The 25,039-nt window shown below is 45.9% G+C and overlaps 1 protein-coding gene across 1 annotated transcript in view; it reads right to left on the bottom strand.

Annotated features, from left to right (window-relative positions):
* Nucleotides 1-13,986: 13,986 nt before the first annotated feature.
* The window catches only part of TTK (TTK protein kinase), a 78,796-nt gene continuing 67,743 nt past the window's right edge, over nt 13,987-25,039 (bottom strand). The window contains exons 19-22 of the mRNA XM_074988871.1: nt 23,894-24,070; nt 22,790-22,880; nt 22,482-22,585; nt 13,987-14,770 (exon numbers count right to left, since the gene is read on the bottom strand). Coding sequence (XP_074844972.1) covers nt 14,684-14,770; nt 22,482-22,585; nt 22,790-22,880; nt 23,894-24,070 — 459 coding nt within the window. The 3' untranslated portion in view covers nt 13,987-14,683. The remainder of the gene's footprint in view (nt 14,771-22,481; nt 22,586-22,789; nt 22,881-23,893; nt 24,071-25,039) is intronic.

Here is a 25,039-nt window from a genome sequence, read left to right as displayed (position 1 = left end):
GTAAGCCTGGAGTAATTGTCAAAATTGTGGTCCGCTAGATGTGCTGCATAATTAGCCACTCTCAGCAGCAGGGTGGAGGAGGAGTACACCTTTCTGCCAATTAGCTCTAGCTTCTTGGTATCTCTATCCGTTCTCCCCGCTTTGTACTGGGAAGTCTTCGATCTCTGCTGAGACGATTTTACCACCAGAGAATTTGGTTGTGGGTGACTAAACAGGAACTCTATGCCCTTCGCCGGGACGAAGTATTTCTTATCCGCCCTCTTGTTTATAGGTGGAGCGGAAGCCGGGGTCTGCCATATGGTAGTAGCAGACTCCATGATTAGTTCATCGAGTGGGATAGAGATTTTGGATGAGGCTGGAGGCCTCAGGTTTTTGAGGAGCTTGTGGTGCTTCTCCTGCACCTCTGCTGTTTGGATGCCTTGCGTGAAAGCCACCCTTTTAAACAGCTCCTGAAACTGTTTGAGGTCGTCCGGGGGGGCAACATCCCCGGGGGCCGTAGCCTTGTCGGAGGAGGACAAGGAGGAACCACTAGGGTAGACCTCCCTTGAACTCTCAGGGTCCTGCTGCCGGTGGTACACCCTCTCACTGGAGGCTTGTCAGGGAAAATCTCGGGGTTCCGAAATCAGCTCCCCTTGAGACAGCTGTGTTTCCATCCCCGTCCATGAGTGCCCGTGGGGGTACTGGGCGGTCGAGGGGGACCTGCCCCTGGGTGTATGCCTGTGGTGTCTATGCCCAGCGTGATAAGGACGACCGTGGCAGCACGGGCATGGTTCCTGGGATGGAGACCTGGACCACTCTCGAGGTGCATACCCCCGATGTCTGGGGGAGCGAGATCGTCTGGATGACTGAGACAATGGTGAAACTGGTTTGTGGTAGTACTCCAGAGGGTCAAATCCCAGAAAAGGCAAGGGTGGCCCGAGCCATGGTGACGCTGGTTGGAGGAACGGAGAAGGAGGCTCTGGGTAGGCTGGGGGAGACCCATGTCTCCTGGTTGGTGTACGCAGCATAAGGGGAAGACTTGTGGAGAGCAGCCCTGCAGACCTGTCCAGAGAAGGGCTGCGGTGCCGGGTTTTCGCTGCTGCCTTTCCCCTCCCCTGCGGGGCTGGCTCCGCCCCTCCCCATGCCGGGGATCTCTGCCCTGCTGTCGGTGCCGCGCTCGGCACGCTCATCTGCGGTGCCGCGCGGGTGGTCTCCTCCGGTGCCTGCAGGCTACGTGCCTGTTGGCCCTGCACCGTTGGTGCCGCGGAGGTCGGTGCTGCTTGCGGCGGTGCCGCTGGTTCCGGTGCTTGCCTGGCTGCCGCTCTGAATGCGTGGGCCAGCTGCTTAGTAATTGGAGGCTCAGCCTCTGCCACGTGCGCTGCTGCGCTGCCGCTTGCTTGTGACTGCGGCTGGGGGCTATGTGCTACGCCCGTCCAGCTCGCTGTGACCGCCGCAGGGATCGGGCTGGAGACAGCTTCCTCCATTTCTGCACCGAGGGGGTGAGGGACACCGCCTTCCTTTTATGGAGCCCTGTGGGTCCCTCCGGTTGAGGCCTCTCCGGCACGTCTGGCTGGAGGGCCTTATCAAACAGCAGCATTTTCAGCTGCATTTCTCTATCCTTTCTGGCTCTGGCCGTGAGCTTTGCACAGAAGGAGCATTTCTGGGTGACGTGTAATTCCCCCAGGCACCTAATACATTGACTGTGCCCATCAGAGGCCGGCACAGCTTCGCGGCATGACTCACACTTCTTGAATCCTGAAGGGGACATTGCGGTGAATCTTTGAGCTGTTAATAGGGTACTTAGCACCTTCTCTGTGCCTGTTCCCCTCTCACGGACTCCAGCCCGCCGCAGCAGGAGGCCTACTGGCCTTCACGTCCCCGGGTTGCTTCCGCTCCTCCTTCTCGTTACTAAGACTTTCTACTTTTATATATATATATTTTTTTGCAATAAAGAAACAAACAATTTAACTAAGAACTCTGAAAAGAAACTCTAAAACTTTAAACGCGCTGACTCTGGCCGCAGCCTGAGCAGATTCCGTCTGCAGCCGATGGCGGTTAAGAAGGAACTGGCAGGGACCGGATAGCGTACGTGGCCGGAAGCGCACAGGGGAGTGGCGCGCGCCGGTGCATGCGCGGTCCGGCAGAAACTGCTGGAAAGATCCGATCTGCGGCGCCGGGGCGAGCCCGACACCTATCGTGGAGCACCCACGGGGACACTCGAGGAAGAAATTATGCTTCCCCATGTTAACAGTGAAAGCTCAACATTTTCTGACCTTTATAATAATGCAGATTTAGATTATCCCAGGATACAGGTCTGATGTGCCTCTCAAACTAGCGAAACCTAGTTACAACCTATTAAAATCTTTTTTTAATCCTTTCACTCTGAACTGTCCCATGCCAAATCACAGGCCAGCAGTTCCTGGCAGGTCTTATTGAAAACTAATTGCTAGTTAGTTTTGAATTATGGGAGGCCAGTTTTGTTTACCCTTAATACAAAAGTGGCAGAACAAAAGCACGTCAGACCTAGCAGCTGGTTAGACCTCACAGACAAAATGAGCTGGTTAAGCATCAGAGAGAGAGAAACATTTATTTCAGGTAAACTCTTGTTAAATGAAGCCACTTCTGAGGGCACCTGTTGCATTCTTAGCCTTGTACAGTGAAACGCACTGGAGACATCACAAGGGGCAGCCTGCTGCTGGGACAGGTTGCATAAGAGAAATTTCTAATGAGACATTTACTAATAAAGTATTACTCAAAAAAAAAAAAAAGTGTGTGTGGGGGGGCAGGGGGGCTTAGTTAACAGTAGAAAAATGTTTCAGGTGTTGATCCCACACAGATGCTGCGGAGGGGCAGGAATGGTCACATACACTCCCCAGACACATGGGGAGCACATTGTAGAGCAGGGTGGGAAAGCTGTCCCTGTCCTTCCCTGCCCACCCAGTTACAGCTGTGCTTGGGTGCACACCTGGAGGAGGGTAGCTTGTCTGAGCTCACTGGTGTCACTCTGCTGGCTGCCTGTGGTGAGCAAAGAAGGGGAGCTGCTTTCACACAACGGTGGGGCTAAATTGGAGGGCTCTGGGGAGGAAGAACAGGAAGGGAGCAGGGAAGAAGAGGGCCTCCAGGGACACCGGGACTCATCATGAAGCCTGGGCTGGGAGTCTGGAGTTGGGGGGAGCAAGGAACAAACCATGTTGCCTGGGTGGGCAGGTTGGGGTGAGGGAGCAGCAAAGCCAGGGACTAGCAATGGGGATGAGTGTTTGGGAGAGGCAAAACCCATGGGATGGAGGAGATGGGGAGAGACAGCATCATGGCAGGGGGCTGAGGATTTCCAAGCCCTTCAGTGTTTTAAATGATTTTGCCTCTAGCTCAGTCTGGCACTTCGTGCCTGCACTAATTCACCTGACTTGTTTTTTAAGATGGAACTGAAGGGAAGCACTGAGCCCCTTTCTGGCTTGCAGGAGAAGAGTGGGTAGAGTCTGAGTACACAGCAATAATCCAAGTATGAATGTTCACTCACTCCATTGCCCTCCCAGAAACCACACTCAGAATTAAATTCCCCTGGATTTCCTTGTGATTAATTATGGTAGGACCACAATTCCCAGGAATTTTCTGTTCATGCCTTGTGTCTGCGTACAAGCAAACCTCACTTTGCTAAGGCCCCCACTTTTTGGGTTGACAAAAGCAGCTCAAGGCCATGGGCCAGCTGAGTTTTCTGGCCTGGGCTGTATCTGCTTGAGCTCTCTGGTTGGAGGCTCAAGTGGTTTGAACTGGGCCGGTCCTCGCTTACAGACAGCCCCCCACCCTGACACAAATACTCACCAAGCACACACCCCATCACAGAAATACTAAGAGGAGGAAACAATCCCTGCAACAAACCCGTTGCCAATTCTACCCACGTGTCTATTCAAGCGACACTATCGTAAGACCTAACCACATCAGCCGCACCATCTGGGTGCATTCACCTGCATATCTACTCGTGATATATACCATCAAGCATCAGCAATGCCCCTCTACCATGCGTATTACACTGGCCAGACTGGACAATTCCTACACAAGAGGATAAATGGGCACAAATCAGACTTCAAGAAAGACAACATACGAAAACCAGGAGAGCACTTCTAACTCCCTGGATGCTCAGTAAGAGATTTAAAAGTCACCACCTTTCAAAAAACTAACCAAAGAACGAACTTCTAAAACGGACTTGAAAGAGAAACTACAAAGCTGCAATTCATTTGCAAACTTGACACTATTGGGCAGGGTTTGAATAGTGACTGGGAATGACTGGGTCACCACAAAAGCAATTTTGCCACTTTTGTGGTTCACCAAGTCCTGGCAGTGGACCACATCCACCCTGATTGAATTGGCCTACTTAGTACCCGACCTCCACTTGATAAGGTAATTCCCTTTTTGTCACATGTTAGTATATTTATACCTGCCTTTCTAATTTACACTCCATGCATCTGACAAAATGGGTTTTTGCCCAACTAAATCTGTTAGTCTTTAAGGCGTCACAGGACTCCTCATTGTTTTAACATGGCTATCCCGCTGATAAGCTGTGTTTGAAAACCTGTTTGCTAACTTACTTGAACTACCACATTTTTCAATACAACTTATTTCATAGTCTGGATGGGATGGGTCAATGTCAGATCCCCATACTCCATTCTTCCCTCAGGCATAGGCTTTCAAGAAGGAAATTGCTCTATTATATAGTAAGCAGGAGTGTGGGTGTGTTTCAGCAGTGTGTCTTTTGGTTTTCGATATTCAACTTCTCTCAGAGCCTTGAGACTGAAGCAGTGGTGGGTTGGAAGGTATGCATATGGTGGACAGTGGGGTATTTATGGTACGCTATACGGGATTGTGTACAGTGAGTTATTGAAAGGTATGGCATGTTGTCACATGTTGAAAGCTACGGGTATAATTAATCTGTTGTCACTACACTAAGTGTGGTGAAATTACACCGGGGTAAAATTGGCCAAGTAGGTTTAATACTTTTTCTTTAATGCTGCAAAAACATCTTATGGCTTACATTAGCCGTGTCTACACGTGCACGCTACTTCGAAGTAGAGGCACTAACTTCAAAATAGCGCCCGTCACGGCTACACGTGTTGGGCGCTATTTCGATGTTAACATCGACGTTAAGCGGCAAGACGTCGAAGCCGCTAACCCCATGAGGGGATAGGAATAGCGCCCTACTTCGACGTTCAACGTCGAAGTAGGGACCGTGTAGTCGTTGCGCGTCCCGCAACATCAAAATTGCGGGGTCCTCCATGGCGGCCATCAGCTGAGGGGTTGAGAGACGCTCTCTCTCCAGCCCCTGCGGGGCTCTATGGTCACCGTGTGCAGCAGCCCTTAGCCCAGGGCTTCTGGCTGCTGCTGCCGCAGCTGGGGATCCATGCTGCAGGCACAGGGTCTGCAACCAGTTGTCGGCTCTGTGGATCTTGTGTTGTTTAGTGCAACTGTGTCTGGGAGGGGCCCCTTAAGGGAGCGGCTTGCTGTTGAGTCCGCCCTGTGACCCTGTCTGCAGCTGTGCCTGACACCCTTATTTCGATGTGTGCTACTTTGGCGTGTAGACGTTCCCTCGCAGCACCTATTTCGATGTGGTGCTGCGCAACGTCGATGTTGAACGTCGACGTTGCCAGCCCTGGAGGACGTGTAGACGTTATTCATCGAAATAGCCTATTTCGATGTAGCGTTCACATGTAGACGTAGCCATTGTTCCAGAAATCCTCCGTAAACATACCATTAGTTATTGTTTGTTCCCCGGACTTTAGTGTAACAAAAACTAAAATTAAAACAGAAATTTAAGGCTTAAGCCATAAAACAATCAGGTCAAATGTATAACTGAAGCGACTGAGCAACGTAATAGGTATCCTATTGGAACTGAGTACATGGTGTCCTAACCTTCACAAAGCACACTTTGAAAGTGTCTCCTGAGAAAGTAAAACGCAAAGGTATATTTTAAAATTATATAGCAATACATCAAAGTAATGGATCACTGAAATGAACATCTTACCTGGTATCCCCATTTTAAGATAGCTGTTGTTACAGGAATGCTTCTGTAGTTGTTACAATCTCCCTTGTCTCCTTTGCAAATATCTCTATCCCTTACAAAAACAACATATGTTCTAAGGAATTTTTTTTCTTTCCAGCACTGAAGGAGGAGATTATATAGACATAATAGAAGAATTGATTTCCCACATTTGAGTAGTTTGGCTGGAATACCATTTCTTCCAATCACTTTTCCAGCAATGAGAGAATCTCATGCCCTATCCAGCTCTTCAGCGCTTGGTTGTTGATCAAGCTTGATTTGTATATCAAACCCCAAGCTATCTTCAAGTGTCCTATCAGCAACATCATTATTAACAGAGTACAGCTCTAAATAATGTTCCACCCAACACACCATAGGCTTGGATTTGTCTGTCAAGATAGATCCACCTTTAGATTTGACAGGCACGGTTTGGATATCATTAGTCTAAGAGCTTTTTTTGAAGCCGCCACACATAGTTGGTGGATTTCCAATATCTGCTGTAGATGTAGACAGTGGCATGTCAGCCTGACGTCAGCCTCAGGCAAAATAACAGCTCAGCAGGCATCTATGGAAAGTAGATCCTGCCAATTAATTTTGTCTCTTTTCTTTTGGTGAAATTACAAATTTGGCTGTTAAAAGGTAAGATGGGGTATACCATTCCTGCACTGGGCCATTGGGAGTAGACCAATCATTGTGGGCTCAGGAGGACACACTGGTGTTCCCCTGCTGTGCAGAATCCAGATAAGAAGCAGCAGTCAAGCTCAGTTGGGGTGAGTCGGGCGATGGAGGAGGAAGGATGTGCACTGCTGGTTCCTGCAGAGGTACATCCAAGACTTCTGCAGGTAAAGCCTGAAGACCCAGACTATGGATCAAGTGACTTGCTCATCGCAAAGATCATTGGGGAAGCTACAGGACTCCAGACTGTTTGTTTGGTTTGCTGCCCAGAGCCCACAGATGTTTTGTTTAAGTCACCCTGTCAAGGGTCCAGGACCCACGGGGCCAAAATCACCCACTTCACAGGGAATCCCCACAACTGGGTTACAGGTCGTACCCACCACATAGTGGGCTGACAGAGATGCCTCCATCGCAACAGATAGTAGTGTTTCTAGTATATACTTTGATTTGATACATGACATTTTTGTTAAAAAACAACTATAATTGTTTAAAAACTAAACGTGGCAAACATTAAACAGATGAAAAACTGACTCAACAATAGGTTCCTAAATGTTATTGCAATGGGGACTCCTCAGTGAACACGTGTATTTCCAGTGGTGTTTAACATATAATCGGTTCTTTGCTTTATACTGCTGAACTTTTTTATCCGTGATCTGGAGGAAAATATAAAATAATCACTGATAAAGTTTGCAGGTGACACTAAAATTGGGGAAGCAAAAAGGCCAAGTAATTGGTACCGAGTGATTTGGATCACATGGTAAGCTGGTCATAAGCAAAAAGTGTAGTTTTACTATGACTGAACATCAATGTATACACCTAGGAACAAAGAATGTGTAGATCATACTTACAGAATGGGAGACTTTATCCTAGGAAGCAGTGATTCTTAGAAAGATGAGCTCCCAGTATGACACTATGGCCATTGGATGCATAAACTCAGAAATCTGAAGTAGAAGCAGATACGTTATTTTTACCTGTGTATCTGGCCATGGTGTGATCACTGCTGGAATACTCTGTCCAGTTCTGGTGCTCACACTGCAAGAAGGAGGTTAATAAATTGGAGACCGTTCAGAGAAGAGCCATTAGAATGATTAAAGAGATAGAAAACATACCTTGCATTGCCTTCACTGAAGACTACTGACATTGCTAAGCATCCCTTGTGCAAAGGATTCAAGACAAGCCCTGCCTCATCTTAAACTGGGTTTGTACAAAATTTAAGTACTCCTATGGATTAAAACAAGATTCTCTGTGTGTCTCATTGTTTTTTTCCTACAAATAAAGATTAAGAGCTGACCTCTTACATAGCGTACAGTGTGAATGTTCTACCAGGCAGTTACTGGGACCCTTCCAACTGAGGTATCATGGATGACACGCAGAAAGATTTCTTATAGTTCATTCAACAACTAGTGGCCTGTGCAGTTACACAACAATCTCAACACAGAAGGGGAATGGGAATCAACTGATGCTTGTGTAGGAAATGCCAGCAGGTTGGTGGCATTCCATTCCTTCAATGTGAAAGGTCTCTTTTTGAGGTGGCCAGTGTCAATCTCTGGCACTAGGTTTCTCAGTGGGAGGAAAGAATGTTTCTGAACAGCTGGAAGCCAGAAGCTTGTTTTTTAAAAATTCAGCTTTGGAAAGTCAAACAAAGGGGGTGTCTGCCCACCAGCGGTCCTTGTTTCGCTTGTTAATGCTTCTCCCCTTACGAGTAATGCAACTGCACCTCATCACATAATAGTGCAAGGAATGAACAATTTATTTTAGTGCAGTGGCACATGCGCCTTCTCCCCTGATCTCAGGCATAAGGATGGGCAGCTAAGTCTGCTAGCCTAACCCAGGCAGTCTAATGAGCACAGTTGGACCCCAACTGAGTCACCTGATTAGCCTAGCCACCTGATTGGCTGAATCAGATCAGCCGACTCACTCTTAAGATCAGCAGTACAATGCTGATGGATCAAAACATTTGCTCATGATTTTGTGCTTGGTTGTTCCCAGTCCTGCTCTGATCCTGCCTTTACTACCTGGGTCTGACCTCCTGACTTTGGCTCTGACAACCAGCTTCTGACTAGTTTTGACCTTTGGGTGCAATCCCCGACTCTGGCTGTGACATACGGCCATTGATCCCTGGTGTGACCCTGTGCCTCCATATATGGCTACCAACTCCTGCTCCAACCACTAGGCAAGACCCCTTGCATCCTACTCCCTGACAGGTGGTGACTCAACGGCTGGGTTCGTTCCTGGGTCAAGCAGCACAGGGAGATCCTTCAGTGGCTCTGCTCAGCTTACCACAAACAGATTGATACTGCTACTGGTGCTAAAAGGCAGTTGTCTTGACAACAAGATTTGATGGTGTGGTTCCTCAGCAAGATGGAAATTAGGGCTGCTCTGTAGTGTTAGGAAGCTTCCGTTCGGAGCAGCATTCTTTCCAGGAAGCTTTTGTCAGTTGTCTGACAACAGCCTCAGCATCATCTCTTAGTAGGATGTGCAGGTTGGCAACTGCCCCCAAACCGCCTAGGGTTGCAACTTCAGGCTGGCTGGTGATGGAGGGTAGGGGCTCTGTGTCCTGTAACGGTAGTGCAGGCTTTTTACTCTTTTTGGATGATCGTGATGCATGTGTGGCATCATCTCCATCTGTTTACAGGAGAGAAAGATATCACAGTGTTCATCTTGGCCCAGGGACCATTCAATGACAGAGGGATATCAGCACAAATAACATCAACAGTGGATGTTATTTGCTAGATGCCCCAGGCCATGTTGCCAAGCCTGCTCCCCTATGCTGAGTGACTCTCAAGCACTGTTGGACCAACCTAGAACACCTGGGCTTTACATAGCAAATCAGAATCATTTTGAACATGGGCAGAGATTTCTCACCTATTTCTATACACCCCTGTGCTTCTGTTCTGGTCACTGATTGCCCAGAGAACTCCAAAGGCTTTAAAATGGAGTCAGCCTGTGAAGAAGGGGGCGGGTGGGTGTGTGTGTGGGGGGGGGAGGGGGGGAGAGAGAGAGAGAGAGAGAGAGAGAGAGAGACACACACACACACCTTCCTACTTTTCAGTCTTGGTCCCTTTCCCTGGAATCAAGAGGTTATCTACACAATGAGCCCAAGGCACAAATTCCACTCCACTGCTAACTGAAGTCAGAGGCCCTTTACCTGGCAAAGGTAGATTGTGGGCCAAAAGCCAGACTCTCACTACACTGCAGCCCAAGGCAGTGTTGGGCAGGAGTAATAGGCTTCTCTGCAGGCTCAGACATGTTGAAGGGTGGGAGTGAATGAACCTTCTGCATAGTACTCAGCGCTTCTTTGCATGAGAAAAGCCCCAGCAAGCACGCTCTGCGTGAGAGGAGAGGACGGCAAAACAGGGTTTAGCTCCAGATTTCCTCACCATTTGTCCCTTCACATTAATTGCTAGCTTGCAAAGGGAACACTAGCATTTGACATGGTTGGGACGCAGAGACCCTTGAGTTCAAGGGGCCGTACTTACCCCCTAAAGTATTGTAATAATCTCCCACTTCATCCTGGAAGCAGGGGGAGCTCTGTCGGTACCCTGCTTCTCTTCCATGGGAGTTGAGGACCCAGTATTGTGGCAGGGAAGGGGAATGGAAGACACCTTTGACTCCTTGAAGGGGTTCTCTCTCCAGTGCAGGTCCATTGTGAGACTAACTGCATGAAGTGGCCAGATAGTGCCCTGCCCAGCCTTTAGGTCTCTTAGTGCCACACTTACAAGTTCCCTGCTTGGTATGTAAACAGTGTTCCCTTGGAGAGGTGTGAGGTTTTGGGTAAAATACCAGTAATCTCCTGGTTAACACGAATGCAGAGACCACCTTTGGTAAAAATGGGGATGAGGTCTCAGTCTAACCTCATCCTTCTGAAACACTGTGTATAAGGGATACACTGAAAGTGCTCACACCTCAAATACCCTTCTGGCTGAGGTTACTGACACCAAAACACTGTTTTGTAACTAAGAAACAGCAGGGAACGGGTTGCCTGGGGTTCAAAGGGAGCTCCCCGGAGCTTGGCTAATACCAAATTGAGATTGCATGGGGGCAGGGGCGCCCACACCTGGGGCTTGATTCTTTCTAAACCTTTCACAAACCTTTTGACTACAGGGTCTGAGAACACAGAAGACGTTCTATGACTTGGGTGAAAGGCTGAGATGGCAGCCAGGTGCACCCTGACTGAGGAGAGGGATAAGTCCAACTGTACTAGGCCCTACAGGTAGTCTAAGATTATCTGGATGGGGGCTTGCCAGGGATATAGCCCTCTGGGAGTCACTCACACCGAAAATCTTTTCCACTTAGGCATATAGGTCACTCTCGTGGAGGGTTTTCTACTATCTAAACAATACTTCTTTTATGGGATCTGAACAGGCCAGCTCCTGGTCTCTTAGCCACAGAGCATCCATGCTGTGGGGTGCAGCGACTGGAGATTGGGGTGCTGCAGTGTCCCTCCTTGCTGTGTCAACAGGTCCAGGCAGATTATGCCATCAGCTTGCAAATCGTCAGGTGCAGAAGGGTCAAGTACCAGTGCTGGTGCCACCCCATCTGACTGAATCTTGAGGAGGACCCTGAGTCCTAGTGGAATCAGAGGGAACATATACATCAGCAGGCCTGACCATGGAACAGTGAAGGTCCACCCAGGACCCGGGGCTCCCATTGTGGTAAGAGCAAAATGTCCCACATTTCACATTGAGGTGGGAGGCAAATAGGTCCACCTGGGGACGTCCCCATCTCCGGAAAATGGAACGAATGACCTCCGGGTAGCGTGACCACTTGTGATCCATGAAGGACCTGCTGGGCTGGTCTGCTAGCGAATTGTGCACCCTTGGTAGACACTGGGCCTGCAACAGGATGCTGTGCTGTATGCAGAAATCCCAGAGCATCACGGCCTTGCGACACAGAGGAGAGGAACACGATACTCCCTGTTTGTTTATATAGTTGTTATATTGCTGTCGTGTTGTCTGTACTGACTGACATGCAATGCCCCACCAGATTGGCCTTGAAGGTCACACACACTAGCCTGATGGCCTCTAAGCTTCCTCACATTTACGTGCAGTCAAAGGTCAGATCGCTACATGGAGCTTACATTAGTAGCTGACCCACGTGCGCTCCCCACCCCAGGTCCGAAGCATCTGTTACTGGGGAAAGGAGGGCTTTTGGGGGGTGAAAGGGACTCTTTTGAGGATGACCTGCTTGTCCAACCACCAATGCAGGGTCAACCGAGTCTGCAGTGGTACCGTAACCACCAAATCTAAACTGTCTCTTACATGGCAATACACCGACACCAGCCACAGCTGTAGGGGGCGCATTCTCAACTTGGCAGGCTGAACCACAAAGGTGCCACATGACCCAGTAGGCACAGACAGCATCTGGCCATCGTGGTAGGAACTGCCAAGATATCGTGGATGACAACCTCCCATGGTTCTGAACCTGTAAGTGGGGAAAGAACGCCCTGGCACACTTTGCATCCAGCTGGGCTCCTATGAACTCTACTGATTGAGACGGGAGCAGTACAGACTTTGCCTCTTTGATCAAGAGATCACAGCTTACAAATATTTGTCAAATCAGCTGTACTTGCTGAAGCGCCTGCTCCCAAGAATGACCGTTGAGCAACCAATCATCCAGGTACGGGAACAGCTGCACCCCTTGCCTATGTATGTGCGCTGCCACTACCACCATGCATTTAGTGAAGACCCTGGGGGCCACACACAGACTCAATGGTAAAACTGTGAACTGATAATGGTTTCCCTCTGCCATGAATCTCAGGAACCTCCTGTGAGGCGGATAAATTGAAATATGAAAATGTGTGTCTTGTAAGTTGAGGGCAGCGAACCAATCCCCATTCCAGCATCGGGAGTATGAGACCCAGGGATATCATACAAAACTAACTTTTTCACACGCTCGTTGAGCAATTTTAGATCTAGAATAGGTCTCAAACCCCTCTGGGTTTTGGAATTGGGAAATAACGGGAGTAAAACTCTTGCCCCTGAACTTTGGAGGAACCTCTTCTGTGGCCCCAGAACCAAGGAGGGATTGAAGTTCCTGCCGCAGCAGGATCTCATGAGGGGGTCTCAGAAGAGGGACAGGGAAGGGGGTTAGGAAGGAGGGGTGTGAAGAGAAATGAATGTCTGTGATGCAGACAAGGGTTAAAGTGCCAGGCTGATTAGCAGGTGTATGTGGGCCCAGAGAATGCAGAGTGGTCCTGGAGTCCTTCAGACTACGGAATCATCAGTTTTCTCCGCAAATGAGGTCGGACCATCAAAGGGGAGCTCCTGAATCGTCTGTTGGACTTCGTACAGCAGGCCTGAGACCTGTAGCCATGCACCCCTGTGCATGGCAATTCTGGACGCCATACCACAAGTGGCAGCATCTGCAGCATCCAGTGCAGCCTGTAGAGACACCCTGGAAACCAGCTTGTTCTCTTCCACCACCACAACTGTGAAGTCCTGCTTGGCTTCGGGTGGAACCAATTCAGAGAACTTTGAGAGGGTGCTGAGTATCTTATAAACATATCTACTAACCAGGGCCTCCCCTGTAGAATAAACTTTCCTCCCATAGAGGTCCAAGCACTTAGCATCTCTATTTTTTTTGGAAGGGACCCTGGAACCCTTGGTGCTGTCTGCGATTTGCAGCATCCACTACCAGGGAGTTGGGTGAACAAGTGCTCATTGCCCTGGGATGGGACAAAGTACCATCGCTCATTCCTACGGGCCATAGGAAGGGCGGAAGCAGGGGGTCTGCCAGACTGTCTTTGTTACCGTGGCACTTGTCTCCCTCTCCCCCAGAGCCAGGCACCCCCAGTCCCCTGCTCTAACCCAATCCCCCTCCCCTCCTGCAGAACCAGGCACCCTCCAGCTCCCTGATACAGCCCAATTCCCCACCCCTCCCCCAGAGCCGGGCACCCTTAGTCTCCTGCTCAAACTCAATGCCAGCCAAGCACCAGAGGTGCCACCACCGCCCCTGTCACACGCTTCTACAACCAAGTGCTGGGACGCATGCTCAGAGCAGCAGATAGCACTCCCAGCACACGGTTCCAAGCAGGAGCCACATTTAAATTGCTCAAAGAGCTACATGAGGCTCAAGAGCCGCAGCTTGGCCACCCCATTGTATTACATCAACCACCTTTTAAAAGCATCTTACATGAAGTTCAGAACAGTACTTAAACTGAAGAGGTTTTTTAAAACTAGTATTAAATTTTGGCTATTTTCTGCACACGTGCTCAAAAAAGTATTCTTCTAAAAATAATTTGCTCTTTGGAAAAAAAGCAGGAAGTAGAAAATTGAATTTATGAAGAACCATTTTTATACAGTGTAAACCACTTTATTTACATGTTCTTCAGCGTTTTAACAATACTTCCAGTGTGCCACTTATCATCCAATGGCAACCTGACATTGCTAACAAGGATGTTAGATTTACCTGCTGTTCTTAGCACTTTAACATTACAGAAATGTTTGTTTTCCAAAGGCCTAAGACGATCCACTGGACATTAAGAAAGCCACTAGTACTGACCGTGTTTGGCAGTAAAGAACAAAACTGTAGAATATACATTTCAAATGGTACTGGCAAGAACTCTGTCAGGTAACTTAGATCCACAATTTGGGTTTTACAGAGATCTAAAAATTCCACACCTTCCCCCACACATCTTTTTAAAGTTTCATATCAAGAAGTTGTTTATTTAGACATATCCACACAAGTATTTGTAATCAAAACACTATCGTCTTGTGCCAGTATCAGAAACAAAGTGTGTTGACTATCACATTTTCACTATTTCACCAGAATGACATGCAAATAGTAAACAGATAGCAGATAGTAAAAAGTGTTAGATTTTTTTAAAAAATCTGTATTAATAGTTTGTGGCGTTATTAGCAACAGAGATAATGGCATCACTTAAAAAATATGATCTCTATGCTGTCAGTCTTTTGCCCCCCCCCGCCCCGAATACCAGCTCAATGTATATTTTTATCAAATTTACTTTACATGTTCCAGGGAATCACATATTACGGCACATCATTTTTTTGTCCGTGTTTGATTGACAGGTTTTGTAAATGCAGATACATCAAGACTTTCACCACTGTTGCACTGTTCATATAAAGTCTGAAATTCAAAAAAGATAAAGTAGAAAGAAAAAGTCACTCCAAGAATTACTTATTCAAATCATGTCTGTTTGTAAACACGGTATTATAGTGTACAAAATTGTTTCAATGGACAGCAATGAATACAACTAAAACCAGCACTAAAAGTTGAGATATATGCAAATATAAGGAAATTAATGGGAAGACAGGGTAAAGTAGTATTAGCCCTAAACACCATTTAGCATCCAGATCATGAGAAACATAAACCAAGACCAATAAGGGGAAGAATTTTTTTTTTCGGTGAGCAATGGAGGCAGAGCCAGGACTGAAAACCACAAAGATCTAAAACAAAATTTCTCTTAACATCACTAATTGTTTTCTGAGAGATACATCACTATCAGTCTGGAAGAATGCAGGTAGTTGCACCCAACGCCTTCTCCCCCTCCTCTCTGAATGTAGGTAGATTCCCATAGAGGAAATGGAGAAAAATTATGTGGCCATTGAGACATCTTAAGTGGATGTCCACACTGACAGAGCCATTTGACCAAAATACATTTAATTAACCATACTTATTTTATCCTGTGATGTGGCTATCGCCTGTATGGACTAATAGATCCAACTACTAGACATCATATTCAAGCAAGGAAGACGTATGGAAAACCTATGGCTGCCACAAAAGTGACCGAAGGGTAGAATGAAAGTTACTTCACAGTAATTCTGATTTTTCAAGATATGCTGTCCGTATTTAGTCATTACACTCAGACCCACCACTGGCGCACGTGTGCCATGTTTATTCAAGCTGAAGGCTTTTATCTCTTGGGGCTGTACTTGTAAAGGCAACACGTCCCTCACACCCATCTAACCAATGGCATTAAAAGCAGAGATGCACCCATTACCCCTTCATTGGCATATGGAATCTTGATGTTAATAGCCTCCACAGTTGTGATCACAGAGAACAAGTCACAGAACGCACATAAAAACACCAAACCTTAACCAGAATTATTATGCAGGTAGGTAACTGTCCAACTGTATATTCCACTGCTGGTGATTCCCAAGCAGTAAGCCTTGATAAGGTGTGTACCAGGAATCTAGTGAACATAGGACTGGCCTGCCAAATTTGGGTAATCTCTGAATGCCCATACTATGGCACAATATTGTGGCTGGAAAAAATATCACTGTTTTACATAGGTCCATAACTGATAGATTTCTAAGAATGGCAACTGAAACAGACTGAGCCCCTGGGGAATGGCCAGTTACTCTTAAAGTTAGGTGTTAGCAGTTTGCTGATTGGATCTCCTCTTGTGCTAGACTCATATTAGAAATTCTTTGTGATGAAACTCCCTTTAATTCCCTATGTTTACATTACCAAAGGTCTGAGAGACTTCCTGAAGTGCTCAAATCCTTTCTTAATTAAAAAATATGGTTACTTAGTTACTTTGTAACTGTTATTCAACACATGTTGCTCATTTCTATATCATTTAGGTCACCTGATGCATGATTGCTGGAAAGTTTTCTACTCTAGCGACTACTCATCCGGTCACTTGTGGAGCCCTCTGCAATAGAGGGCTATACTGACACTACACATGACCCAGCCATTCCTTAGCTTCTTCTTTCCAGCTACTCTGATAGAGAGGAAGAAAGGTGGGCATGAAACTGACATGAGCAACACAACTCGAAGAACAGTTACACAGGTGAGTAACCATTTGTTGTTCTTTGAGTGCTTGCTGGTATCAATTCCATTTAGTTGACTTACAAGCTATAACCTGGAAGAGGGGTTATCCTTGGTGCCACCTCAGTGCTCTTGTCCTGCACATCCAATGGACCTTCTCCACCTATGGCCATCCTGATGCTTCAGGAAAAGGAAATGAAAAACTCTCCTCAAATACTTTGTGGAGGGTAGGGGGAATCCCTCTGACACACCTGCGGATGCCCAGTTGAAGAGGGGTTACTGTCAATGAATCACTAACAGGAGCACTGCTGCACCAAACAATGCATCCTGTCTTGATTGGTGCATGATGGCATAATGCAGTATGAAGGTATGGACAAGACCCTGCACTGCACATCTCTTGGAGAGGGGCATGGGCTAAAAAACCAGCCAAGGAGGCTTGAGCCTGGATTAAGCGCTCTATAAGAGGTGATGGAGGCATCTTGGTTATGTCATAGCATGTCTGGATACAGAACATGATCCAGGAAGAGAGGCACTGTGATGACACAGGCAGCCCTTTAATTTGTTCCACCATTGTGATGAGCTGCATAGACTTTTGGGAGGGCTTCGTACAACCAACACACAAAGTAAGGGCCCTTCTGATGTCGAGGGAGCGCAACTATTGCTCACACAAGCTCTTGTGGGTTTCAGGTGGAAGACCAGCAGGAAAATATCTTGACTGCTATGGAAGATGGACACCACCCTTGGAGAAAAGCTGGGTGGGCTCTGAGCTGAACCTTGTCATTATGAAATATACTATCAAAACAAAAAAAAGCAGTCTAATAGCACTTTAAAGACTAACAAAATAATTTATTAGGTGATGAGCTTTTGTAGTGTATGGAGATTCAGAGATGAGGGCACAGATCTCTAAAACAGACTGAGCTGAGGCAATGGCCACCAGAAAGGCCACATTTCAGGAGATACACAAGAGGGTGCAAGTGTCCAAGAGCTCAAAAAGTGGTCCCATGAGGACCAAGAGTGCAAAGATGAGATTGAAACTGGGTGCTTGCTTAGTGGTGTCTGTCCAGTCCCTTGAGGAAGCGTTTGACCAGAAGGCTCACAAAGATCAGGTGGCCAGCTTCCCCGGGGTGAGGGAGAGGGAATGCTAATATGGCAGCTTGGTGAACTCAGAGATGAAGTCACCAGGGCTTGATCTTTGAGAGACATGAGGTATTCTAGCATATCGGGCATTAAGGCTGATGTGGACACAATGCAGTACTGGTAGCAGCACATAAATCACTTCCACTTGGCCAAACACATGAGTTTGTGGAATGCTTGTGACTGCCAAGAAGCACACTTTCACCCTGCTCCAAGCAGACCCACTCCATCACGTTCAGCCATGGAGTCTCTAGATTCCCAGGGAAGGAAGGTCCAGGTGAAGGAGCAGCCCAGGGTCCTGTGTGATGAAATTCATCAGGAGGGGCAGCATGACTGGAGGGTGAATCGACAACTCCAAGAGCAGCCTGAAATTAAACAACAGTCCACAGAGGACTGAATTGTTATAAGCCCTGGGCAGAATATAGGAGAGACAGAGGGGCACTCATGACCAACCCCCAAAAATTCCCAACAAGTGACCTGCACCCATGCACTGCAGAGAAAGGTGAAAACTCTGACAGGCAACTGCCAATCTGACCTGATGGAAGTGCCCATTTCAGCCCCACGTATGGCCATGAGTTAGACCCTGAGCATATGACTAAGACCACCCCCCCCAGTTAAAGAACACGAGAGAAAGAATACTCGGTGCCACCTCAGTGATCTCGTCCTGCACATCCAATATCCCTTCTCCACCTATGGCCATTCTGATGCTTCAGGAAAAGGAAATGAAAAACTCTCCTCAAATACTTTGTGGTGGGGTAGGGGGAATCCCTCTGACACATCTGTAGGTGCCCAGTTGAAATCCTGAAGAATAGACTTTTAGGGTCCTAAGAGACGAGCAGGAAGTGAGTCTCTCGGCTGTTGAGCCCTATCCTTTATCAGCACAAGTAACCCAGTCATGAAAATCACACTCACACCTGAACTGGCAAAAGACAGAATTGGAATATTTCTAATGGAATGGTGCTGCTGCTCCCAAAGGAGTGCTTGGAGCCTGAAATGAGTTCTTCCTGGCAATGGAAAAAGTACAGGGTGTCAGGTTTGGAATGAAGGGCAATACTGCAGGTAACACATTTGTGGAGGCTAACAATAGACACTGGTACTGAGGAAATAGAAACATCTTTCTGTAACAAGTTACACTCTTGGCACAGAATGCATTGTGGTTAAGGGCACTCAAGGGATTAGTTACCATATGATAGGATATTGCAGAATACTATAGCAGGGCCAGAGGCATAGCTGTTATCTTCACTGATGTTACTGATACCAGCAAGTTCAACCCACGAATTTCTTAAAATGAGATTATCTTGCTTAATACTCCTCTGCGAAACAGATTTACAAGTGGCACAGGTCTGGGTGAAGGGCTCATTACTGACAAGTTGGGAACCTTGTATTGCCATCATTTAATAGCATTACTGCCTCACATGATGTACAGTGCTTAAATCCTAGGGAACTGTGCTCAGTTGTAGGGGTGACTGCCCCCCACTGTGGCTAGAAAATGGTTCAAAGCAGGCTGGATGGAGCCTGCACAAATCAGAGAGAGAGAGCGCACTCCAGTATGATACCTGACAGGTTGTGGCCTTGATACAGGAACCAACATAGTGTGAGAGCCCTGGGAAGTGGAATATAGGCAGCAGATGGGAGAGAAGGACAGCACATGGCAGCCACTAACGGGTCCCTTGGTGAGGATTCAGAGTATTGAGCAGACCTACGCCCCCTCCTTCCGCCTGCACTTGCCACAGGAGTGTGTGGCGGAAACAAACTGGTTTTCCCCTGAGGCCAGGGGTTAGACTTTCAGGCTGCAGCTGGCTATGAAGGCAGGTGCAGAGACTGCAGATTCCCCCAGAAGGGGTGAGAACAGAGTTAGGGACACAGACACAGGGCTGTGCTGTGAAGCAGATGTTATGGCACAGAGAGCAATGTGGTTTCAGCTACAGATGGTAGAGACAATTGAGTAGACAATGGGTGGGACACCAGACGAAGGTGACGCACTCAGTAACTGGACTGAGCTAATTGCCAAGTTGACAGGATGCAACACAGTGGTGAAATCCAGTCTTATATTAGTGTATAAAGAAAGATAATGCAAAATCTCTGACTAGAAGCTAAGGGTGTGAAAAGGATCTGAGAGGTGGTTGGGGCAGCCCTTCTTTAGAGACATGAAGACACTCAGAGTGCATGTGCTGCTGCTGCTGCATGTATTGCTGATCAAAAGACTAAAGCCTGAGTGCACTGGCCACATGTGCCCCAGCAGTGGCATTCACACAGAGAATTATACAAAGAAGTGGTAGAGACCACAGAGCTGCTCAGTCTGAACTATTTTAAACAGCTTCTTATATCTTCCTGGTAACGAGGGCAGGGGTGTCACAAAAGGCCACAATGGCCTCCAGAGGCAGGACCCAAGATGAAGAATTGGAAGTGTCAGAGTTCAATTTAGAGAGCCTAAGGTGACTCTCGAAAAGTGAGAGAATTTGGGAGAAGCACCCCACATTTCTACCATCTTCCCAAAAGGATGGCTAGGGTGTATCAGTTCTGTGGGGCTGTCCTGGAGGACAACAGGGAGCTTGCCTCATGAAGATTTCTGTTCAATTGCTATGTTAAAGGTCTGCCATATGTAAGGGACAAGTAACCCACCCTTATAGGGTTTTTGCAGAGTGGGAAGGTGCACCACAACTGGCCGGTCTGAATTCATTTCTAGCCCAGCTTCTCAAGGGTTGGACTGAGAGAAGGATTAAACTCCCCCTGGGCCAAAGGCCACTGGAAAAAGTCCCTCAATATTAAGGAAGAGGGAGATGTCATGCTGGAAAAATAGAAGAAGATGTCTAGGGTAAAAGACAAAAGCAGGAAGGCCCAGGGTCCTGGTTGAAGCGATTCCCTACTAGTACCCAGACAAACTCCCCAAGTAGATTGTATCCCCAGCCTTTACCATTGTCTTGCAAGTCCCAGACTGGATCTAAGCCCTCCTGGAGAAACTCTTGGAGCCAGCTATCTCATTGGGGTAGAGTGCTGATAAAGCAAAGTACACTTGCCCAGTACATCACCCTCCTAACCCCATGGAAGACTGGCTAGGGAATGGGATAGTTTGGCAGAATGGACTCACTAAGATAGCAGGCAGAGGCAAAGGAGCCACTTTTTAAGCTGTTCTACCCCATCTTTTTTCTAGAATGTCATCTGGAACTCTTCTGAGGCCTGAAAAAGGGTATCTTGGCAGAAGGGTACTAGCTACTTCCAGTGAGGAAGAGGTATAACTGGAGAAGTATGCTGAATAAGAAAGGTGACACCTTGGCAGAAAGGTACCAGCTGCTTCCAGCAAGTGATAAGAACATAAGAATGGCCATTGCTGGGTCAGACCAAAGGTCCATCTAGCTCAGCATCCCATCCTGCCAACAGTGGCCAGTGCCAGGTGCCTCAGAGGGGGTGGACCGAAGACAATGATCAAGTGACTTGTCTCCTGCCGTCCATCTACAGCCTCTGAAAAACAGAGACCAAAGACACCACTCCTACCCGCTGGCTAATATGGACCTAACCTCCATGAATTTATCTAGGTCTTTTTTGAACTCTTTTAGTCCTAGCCTTCATAGGCAAGGAGTTCCACAGGTTGACTCTGCGCTGTGTGAAAAAAAAAACTTTATTAGTTTTAAACCTGCTACCCATTAATTTCATTTGGTGTCCTCTAGTTCTTATATTATGGGAACAAGTAAATAACTTATTTTTATTCACCCTCTCCACACAGCTCATGATTTTATATACCTCTATTATATTCCCCGCCCCCCCCGAGTCTCCTCTTTTCTAAACTGAAAAGTCCCAGGTCTCTTTAGACTCTCCTCATATGGGACCTGTTCCAAACTCCTAATCATTTTAGGTGCCCTTTTATGAACCTTTTCTAATGCAAAAATATATTTTTTGAGGTGAGGAGACCACATCTGTATGCAGCATTCAAGATATGGGCTTACTATAGTTTTATAAAGGGGCAGTAGAACATTCTTTGTCTTATTTCATATTCCTTTTTCATAATTCCTAACATCCTATTTGCTTTTTTGACTGCACGCTGCTTGGATATTTTCAGAGAACTATCCAAGACAACTCCAAGATCTCTTTCCTGATTAGTTGTAGCTAAATTAGCCCCCATCATATTGTATGTATACTTGGGGCTATTTTTCCCAATGTGCATTACTTTACACTTATCCACATTAAATTTCATTTGCCATTTTGTTGCCCAATCACTCAGTTTGGTGAGGCCTTTTTGAAGTTCTTCAGTCTGCTTTTGTTTTGACTATTTTGAACAGTTTAGTATCATCCGCAAGCTTTACTACCCTCACTACTTATCCCTTTCCCTAGATCATTTATGAATAAGTTGCATAGGTCTGGTCCTAGGACTGACCCTTGTGGAACTCCACTTATTACCCGTCTCCAGAAAGATGGAGAGGAATAACAGGGAAGAGTGCTTGAACACCAGGGAGGAGGAAAAACAACAAATAAAGCCCTGCATCTGGACTGGCTGCCTGAAGGACACATGTGCATTTGCTCATTCACTCATATTGAGTGCAGAAAAGTGCTGCAGTGCTAGCACACTTCATGGCAACTTACTTTTCCTACTCTGACCAAAATTAACATGATACGGGATGCAACAGAAAGGAAAGAGAGAAATAGAGAGAGGAAAACAGCACATGAAAACTAGGAAGAAACATCTATTAGGAAGGACAAGGAAAAGAGAAAAAAATCCTGTAATCACTACCACTCCCAATCCACTCCAGAGTATTAGGAGAAATGGTAATTTACTAAACTAGAAGTTTGATGATAGTATAGCACAGTTCCTTTATATGAGAGGATAAATTTTTAAATACATTATTTTTATTAGCTTTGTGATGCATGTTTATTTTAACTTAAGTGATTATATTTAAATGAAACGTGTATATTATATTGATATAAAACCTGTACTTACTCTAGCAGCTCTATAAATAGAGTTAGGAGAGTTTAGACCAATAAGTTGGCCAAGGATGCGCTTCATTTCTTCTGTTGTTCCTTTCGTACTCAGACCACCTACGGCTATTCAAATACAGAATGCATGTTTCAGCATAACTAAAGTGTTATTTACAAGATGAATACAATCAGTTTTTTCTTATCAATATATAAAAGTTACAGAATTAAGATAATGCAGCCCTTGCCAACATACACACAAACTTAGAGAACTGGAGACAAAGTTTGCTAATTTATTATCATATAATTTTAACATAAAATATAAAAAATTACCTGTTTGTGAATGGGTTTGAAGGTGCACATATGGATGAGTCAACAATTCCGAAATTGATATTCTTTGTTTAGGGTTCCTTATTAAACAGCACTACAAAAATAAAAAGACAGAAACAATGGGTGCTGTGGGTGAACAGTTGATGCTTTGCTTTCTGCAATTAAATACACATGCTCAGTTTCCTAGATCATTATAGTTTTGCTGGTATCCATGTACAAATCTATAATCTACAAAACTTGTTCTGGTAAGATATCATATTGGCTGTATCCATTGAAGTGGAATGAAACTAACACATCGATGGATTCTCATCTCTTAAAAGCAAGATGCTGAGAAATCACCTCTTCACAGAAAACAAACTGAAATACTTCTGTGATATTACTCCTTTGTAAAACCAACAGGCATGAGGACTAAGAGGACCTCCTTTTCTAAAGACCAAAAGTATTCTGACAGTTTAATTAGGAACGGAACTGGGAAAAATATTTTGAGGGGAAAAAATTTTTTTTTTTTTTTTTTTACTGAAAATGCAGATTCTCATCAACTAAAATATTTTACAAATTTGTATAGAAAAAATTCTCATTTTATGCTCCACTAAAATCAGATGTACTTGCCCCATCAAGCATATTCTAAAGGGCTAACTGCCTCTGCCAGGTCAAAAGAAGCATCTCAACCTGCATCCATAGTCCCTGCCAGATAGCACTGTCAGCTACTTAACTGGACTCAATTTTGGCCTTTTACAGATATGAAGATGTTTTCTAGATTCCAATTTATGGGGAGGAGGGCAAAATACATTTTTCTTCTGTCAGAGGATATGTGGTACTTGTACAGTGACTCAGCTAAATAAACCTGTAAATTGCACTGAAAAAACATGCTCAAACTAGAGAAAGTCACAGTTAGCCTTAAAGTTCAGCTACTCTTCACTTTGGTGTTCAGATCCATCAGAATTATGGACACAATCAGAATTATGCCCATCTAGGAACCAAACTAGAAAGTGTTTCAGAAGTCAAGTAACAGCTACTCAGATTACAAGTCTAGTAAAGGAACAGCCATCACTTGAATCTGAATTCAATTCAACTTTAAAAAAAAAAATGAAGGAAGAAGAAAGTTACCTTTAATACATCCTGGAGATCTTTTTCTGCAATATCAGGGAATTCTATTTCATAGCTAGGATCAATTATAGCATGAAGTTTAGTGATCTGATTTGTTATATGCTGAAATGGTGTCCTCCCGTAAGTCATGCAATATAAAATGCACCCCAATGACCAAACATCACTTTTGGGACTTATCTAAAAACAAAAAGTAATTATCTCAACAACAATAACTTTAGTTTAAGATGGAATGATTCTTTTCTCCTAGTTACCAAATGTCATTTACTTTGTGTAACATAATTTCATTTAAGCAATAAGATACAATAGGGTGCGTTAAATAGTCTGAAGTTCCATGTTAGTGATTATGCACGAAAGCTAAAGCCAAAGTGCCATAAGCAGTCAAGACATGTCATTATTAGAACATAAGTGCAAATCCTGTTTTGTCTCATTACAATACTAACTTCTGAAGAAATATTTTTTAACAAATTATCTGTAGGAGGAATACATTAATTTGGGGTTCCGTTTGGGAAAGACAAACAGCTAAAGAGTTAGTGATAAAATTAAAAGAAAACACTTGATTTTAAAGCTGAACTTGATATTGGTTTTGAACGTTTCTTAAAACTGTTCTTTGTCTTGGCATTTCAAAACAGACCAGGGATAGGCAACCATGAATAGAGGGTGGGCCTCCTTCACTTCAGTGGGTCGCAGCAGCATACGCCACCCCGCCCCCCAGTTTCACCTGCTGCCCACATCTGCTTCCCCTTCTCTACATGCCTCACTCACCAGGGCACTGAAGCCCCACACCTACCTGCTCCGCCCTTTCCCCCCAGCATTTGCAGAACATGTGACTCATCTGACTGGCGCTCCATTCCTGTTTCTCCCCCTCCCTCCTGGAGTAACTACCACATTATATTACTTGCCCAACATACTTTGGTCAGCAATCAGACTCCTAACCCAGGACCCTTTATGCAGCATCTTATGAATGAAGTCTTTGACAGACATATGGAGGTAAGAGCTTCACCTTCTGTCAAGCAGAGGTACACAAGGTAAGAGGGCCAGAGCAGGCACAAAAATATCCTCAGTATTTGGTTGGGGGTGCATTCCCTCCACCTCAGCACTACAGAACACAGCCTGTAAGCCTATCTTTGAGAACTCCACACAGTTTAT

The sequence above is a fragment of the Carettochelys insculpta genome, chromosome 3, assembly GCF_033958435.1.
Source record: "Carettochelys insculpta isolate YL-2023 chromosome 3, ASM3395843v1, whole genome shotgun sequence".
Lineage (NCBI taxonomy): Eukaryota > Metazoa > Chordata > Testudines > Carettochelyidae > Carettochelys > Carettochelys insculpta.
This window is presented reverse-complemented; position numbering and strand designations above follow the sequence as displayed.